General features: G+C 35.1%; 2 protein-coding genes across 2 annotated transcripts; both read left to right on the forward strand.

Annotated features, from left to right (window-relative positions):
* The first annotated feature begins 4,234 nt into the window (after positions 1 to 4,234).
* On the forward strand, positions 4,235 to 5,236 carry LOC118753744 (transcription factor grauzone-like). The gene is made up of 5 exons (XM_036488619.1): positions 4,235 to 4,338; positions 4,419 to 4,472; positions 4,532 to 4,743; positions 4,796 to 5,171; positions 5,215 to 5,236. The coding sequence occupies exons 1-5, from the start codon at positions 4,235 to 4,237 to the stop codon at positions 5,234 to 5,236; spliced, it is 768 nt and encodes a 255-aa protein (XP_036344512.1).
* On the forward strand, positions 5,208 to 5,838 carry LOC118753746 (transcription factor grauzone-like; the record flags this gene model as incomplete). Its single annotated transcript, XM_036488620.1, is given in 1 exon segment — positions 5,208 to 5,838. A coding segment is annotated over 1 exon segment (531 nt), but the record flags the coding sequence as incomplete, so codon positions are not given.
* Positions 5,839 to 5,947: the final 109 nt, after the last annotated feature.

The following is a 5,947-nucleotide window of genomic DNA, read 5'->3' on the forward strand; positions in this document are numbered from 1 at the left end:
ATTTAAATTTTGATATTACGACATATTTTGAAATTGTGGAAATAAGTGATGGTCAAAACTTAAAAAAAAAAATAAGAGAAAATGTTTTTTTTTTTTTTTTAATTTGCTGGATGAAATATCTCGACAATCCAGGACAACAGATTATTATACGCCTATAAATTCTCTTATCAAAACGTGTTTGACCTTTAAAATTGAATGAAAACTAGTCAATCAAAAACTGATAAATCTACAAAACCATGCTTTCTGACCTAAAATGAAAGTCGCGACCTCTAAATGACTTTTAAAAATCTATAAAAATATGTAATAATATTTCTCATAAAATGGAAGGGAATTAGGGGTTAGGGTCTTGAAATTTAAAAAAATAAATAAAATTCGATGGGCACCCTAATGTATTTGTAACTAAGTTAATTCAATTACATAATTGCGATAAAAAATGCATATGATGGCGTAACATAAAGGCACTAGCATGGTTTAAGAAACTATTTAAGACAGTAGAAAATATACATACTTACGCATAAAATAAATAAACTCTTATAAAAATATCAAATGTACATACAAACATGCATATGTACATATGTATGTGCATGTGCAGATAGGTGTATGTCAATATATTAACAGCAGTAAGAATGAATATAGCATTCCAGCTTAGCGAAATATTTCACTAATTTAATGAAAATATAGTTGTGTTAATACTTTTTACTTATAGTAAATGTAACATTGCCGTATTCATTGGCAAATATCTTATACTATCTATTTAGTTGATATATAGTTTTATTTTTGTTGTTTATTAGCTATTTTACTTCTTTAGCCAGCCGAAGTCGTTTCGAGCACTTGAAAGACTCCCGCTCCATTAAAAAAAAAAAATCATGCAATGCAGGCAAGCAACCCTACAAGTGCATAAATAGGCACATACAAAAAATAACGTTTAAGCTTATTTTAATGCCTATGGTCAACCGCAGTATTCATAAGTTAAACAATTTACCAATTACATACATACATACATACATACGTAAATAGTGCCCATTTTCAAGAGCTCCTTTTACATACATACATACTTATGGAAGTAAGAAATGTTTGTTTTAATGATGGTTAGTTCGTTTTTATTTAAAACTTTTTTAAAATTTAAATTTTTTATTTGATTTAAGTTAGTTTGTTTTTTCTATTTCTATACAAAAAAATGTGCGCTAATAAAAACTGCTATGTATATCCATACATACTACATATTTAGTACATACTAGCTTATTTTAAAACAGACTTACATACACACATACATATGTATGAATGTACATGTGTACATTAGATTACAAAGAAAACTAAACACCATCATGTAACGATTGTGGAATGAAAAATTAAGAGAAAACGCATACGTTGTTTAAATTATATACATATATTGACATACATACATATATGTACATATAATGTATGCATATGCATATATGAAGACTGCTGTGATTTAAATTATATTAATAGAAATCTTATTATGTATAATAACAATTACATATAAAATTATAAATCTCTAAATTTATGTCTTTAATAAATTACGAATTCTAAAATCTATATACATATGTGGTTTTCATAAATGGTATGCATCGGCGTAGCCAGAATGAAATTTATGGGGGGGGCGGGAAGGCCCGACCCTATTAAGCTGGCATTTCAGGGTACTATTTTATATATATATAAGGAAAATTTGAAAGTTGGGGGGGAAGGGGGGGCTCGAGCACCCCAGCCCCTACCTGGCTGCGCCCATGATGGTATGTATTGAAGTCGAAACTTCTTACGTGAAAACAGGTTAAGATCTTTCGGTGGTAATTAGTATGTTCGATAACTCGATAGTTATTGATAACACGGCGTTGCACTGATCACAAACTTTTTAAGTGACGTAGTACAGGTCGGTCGTACGGCCGTTCAAGCAATTCACGAAACTGCATTTAAAAGAAGAATATTTGTACATACTAAGTATTTAAAGAAATATGTCTTTGTGAATTATTTATTGCGAATTTTCTAATTGTTGTTAGTTTTTCATGAAAGAGAGAAAAAACTTCTATGCTGCAGCACTTTTGTATTCGGATTGTGTTACGAATCATATAAATGGTATGCTGCAATCCGAATCGCATTTTGGAGCTTTCGAAAATCGTAGCAATGGCATGCCTAAAAACGAGCGAGTAGGAAACTGACAGCTTTTTTGCATAGTTTTGTACGAAAACATATCTGTGTCGGAAGCGAGATAAAGTATTAATGGTGTTCTTTGAAAGTTATGGAACAAATATTGTTAACGATGCGATATTCTGCCGAAATCAGCAATAAAATCTGCGTTTTTCAAACTTTAGTCCTACAATTGCCACGCCCACTTTTAGGGGTTTGTCGCCTAAAAAAAATATTGCCGTACAAATATTATACCTGGAAAGGTATTCTGTCGGAATGCGCAATAAAATTTTACTTTTTGCAAAAACCCCATGATTAACACCTTACCAAATACATATATCTTAACATAAGTTTTCGAAAAAAAATTACAAATAATTGTTGATTCTCATCAAGTAAACCATCTCGTCGAAAATAAAAATATTTCACAAATAGTTCTTGAAAACCCCCCATTTCTTTGAACCAGGTTTTTATAGAGAATTAAACAAGGATTACGATGGTATAATTTTAAATCCCTAATTTACGGGTCTTCACTATTGTCGGCCGCTGTGGTGTAGTGGTAAGCAGTGCGCGCTTCCACTCCACAATGCCTGGATTCAAACCCTGGTCAAAGCAACATCGCAAAAATATAGAAAAAAAAGGTTTTTTCTTAACAGCGGTCGTCCCTCGGCAGGCAATGGCAAACCTCCGAGTGTATTTCTGCCATGAAAAACAGCTTCTCATAAAAATACAATCGCCGTTCGGAGTCGGCGTAAAACTGTAGGTCCCTCCGCTTTGTGTGACAACATCAAGGCGCACGCCATAAATAGGAGGAGAAGCTTGGCCAAACACTAACATATGTGTAAGCGCCAATCTATTATTATTATTATTACTATGCAAATCAACTTCAAAAAGTTCAACTGTTAATAGCTAAGTTAGCTTTAGGACAATCTTGACCACCTTTAATATAGAAATGTTAAGCCCGTTTCTTAGCTTTAAAATGACGTTAAGATGAAGTCTCTACGATCAGCAGAACCCGAGATATAACGTTTTGAAGAAGTACATGATTAGTCAAAATCACGAAAAAATGCAAACTTTGACAGATCATATCTCAGAAGAAAAAAGAGAGGAAAAAAATTCCTCGATTCATGTATAGAAACCACAAAAAAGATTTTAAGCGAATCGGAGACATGACATAATTTATTTTTACGAAATCCATCCGACTTAAAAAAGAATGGCTCATATACCTACATATGTACATATTTATATTTTTATCCAATGCTTTATATGAAGGAACAAAAAAGAATATTTGCTGCCCCTTATCGGGAAACTTGGGTACGGTTTAGTCAAAGGATTTTTTGTGAATTTTGATGTGGGTTTTGCGCAAAAATACTGTGCATGGCGTAGCCGGAGTTATGTACACCCTGCTTCTCTTGAATAGATACACATACAGATCTGAGGTCATATCTGGATTTTTGGGTATCGGAGTTTCTTTTTGATCTCCTATTGAACAATGATCAATTTCCAAGGAATGTGGTGAAAATGGGGAAAACACCTCTATTAGTTTGGATTTTATTCCACGTTTCATCAAAGTACACGAAAATTATGCTTTTTATTTTGATTCACTTAAATAGACACGGTGGCCTTAACACAAGGTAACCACCAGATTGAGCCAACAAAAGTATCCCATTCATTTTAATTCTACTATATAACACTTTTAGTATTAGATACTACATCCTTAATGCCAATGTATGTAAAAAACCCCTATCCGGAAGACATTTCTAGAGGCGCTTTGAAAAATTAAGGACATCTCGCTGCTTATCATTTCAATCACCGAAAAGAAGTCCAAAACACCGTCTTCGAAAAGACAGTAACGACGGCAATTGTCTTTGTGTGAGTGTAGTAGTGAAAAAGTGTGAATGTGTTGATATTGCCTTGGCAAAAGTGTCTCATGTAAACGCCGGGTTATTGATCTTGCATTACAGCCGATAACATCGGTAGTCTTAAAACGTCGATAGTCTTTTTGTAAAACAAAAACCATCGATATATCGGTAGTACGGTCGATAATTTTCCACCTCTACAAAACGGCCATCGTAATAGTTTCGTTTTTAATAAAATGTTATGTCGGGTTTGCTTGAAAGAAGCGGAATGCTGTTTAGAAATATTTGATGCCAATGGAGAACAACTGGGGATTGCGGGCATACTAGAGCGGCATTTTTGGTTTTATGTACATAATTAATAACTTTCGGGCAAACAAATTATTCCTCCACTTACATAGATTTAATTATCATTTGCACTAGCTCCTTCCGACTGACACCATTTCAACAGCGATATGTCGCTTATGTTGGCAGAAAGTAAGTGAATTCCATCAGTTCTATTTAGCAGTGGAAAAGGCACAATTCCTTTTGAACAGGACCGACGTGAAGCACGGAGCAGTTAGCCGAGTTGAGAATGAAGAGTTTGTCGAAAGTTCGTATCAAATAAAGGAAGAAGAGTGTTTGGAACATCTACTTCAGACCGAGCAAGCTGAGGAAACACTTAATCCTTTGGCTGTACCGGAATGTGAGGATTGTGCGGCAGAAAGTAAGGTCAAGGAAGAGTTAAATGTTGAATTAAACTTGGCAGGTGAGTTTTTGAATAAGTTTTTGTATATTACGAACATTGTATCATTCTTCAGAAGAAATTACTCCATGTACTGGCAAAGTCGGACAGAAACGAAAGAGTGTTCGCGGAAGGCCTCCAGGAGACAAAGAATTCAAAACTGCGGCAGAACACGATAACGGTGATAATGAATTTGATAATGATGAACAGGCAAAACCAAAACAAAAGGTTATCAAATCAAATTCACAAGACGCCGCCATTGTGAAAAAACACATTGTCCTGGGTTGTGATCTATGTGCGTTTGTTGGTGAAGATTTCTTTGCAATAAGCAAACACTTTCGATTACAGCATCCTAACATTAAAGCGTACATACGTTGTTGTAATAAAAAGTTTACGCAACGTTGTAGAGTTGTGCAGCACGCGTATAAACACGAGGATCCTCATTTTTTTAAGTATGACAACTGCTTTCAATTTTAAATATGCATACATGCGTAGTTTCGTCATTTTTGCAGCGTAAAAATTATTCCCACTTTTAGGTGTCAAGAATGTCAAAGAGTATTTTCCGATAGTACAACTTTAAGATCTCATATGATTAGCGCGCATGCACCTGAAGAAGAACTGAACTTTGCCTGCGACCAATGCCCAAAAAAGTTCTCGCGTAAATATTTGCTAGAATTGCACCGTCCTTCGCATGTGCCCAAGAGCGAGCACGCATTCGTTTGCGATCAATGTCCAAGTAGTCGTTTCGCTAGCAGCCGCTTGTTGAAAATTCACATTAGTATGCAGCATCGTCGGGCAAAGCGCGTTTGCCATGTATGTGCCAAAGAGATACGCAGCAAAGCCGCATTTGAAAAGCACCTACGCGTACATATCGGAGATAGTGAACCCCGAATAAAATGTCCAAGGCCAGACTGCGATCGCTGGCTTAAAGATGCAGAGAATTTACGGCATCATATGAAACGGCACAGTGTCGAAGGGCAGGTACTCACATGTAAGGAATGTGGGCGCACTTATAAGAACCGTCCAGCGCTTTATAGTCACATGTTCTATGTGCACCCCAAAGAAGTATTCGCATGCAAACAATGCAATAAAACATTTAAAAAGGCGATTTCTTTGCGAGTAAGTGATTCTAATTATATATAAACACCCCTATTCTGGTTGTCGTAAGTCGTTCCCATCGACAGTCGTTCGTTGAATTATGTCGTAAATGAAAACATGAAAGACAAAT

Source organism: Rhagoletis pomonella, unplaced genomic scaffold, assembly GCF_013731165.1.
Source record: "Rhagoletis pomonella isolate Grant_MI unplaced genomic scaffold, Rhpom_1.0 Rhpom_scaffold_02813, whole genome shotgun sequence".
In the NCBI taxonomy this organism is placed as follows: Eukaryota; Metazoa; Arthropoda; class Insecta; order Diptera; family Tephritidae; genus Rhagoletis; species Rhagoletis pomonella.

Excerpts from the sequence above, each read along its gene's own strand:
- LOC118753744 (XM_036488619.1), top strand. The coding sequence starts at position 4,235 with ATGTTATGTCGGGTTTGCTTGAAAGAAGCGGAATGCTGTTTAGAAATA. Across the intron at positions 4,339-4,418 it reads ATACTAGAGCGGCATTTTTG|CTCCTTCCGACTGACACCAT; the intron begins GTTTTATGTACA and ends CATTTGCACTAG. Across the intron at positions 4,473-4,531 it reads GTCGCTTATGTTGGCAGAAA|GACCGACGTGAAGCACGGAG; the intron begins GTAAGTGAATTC and ends CCTTTTGAACAG.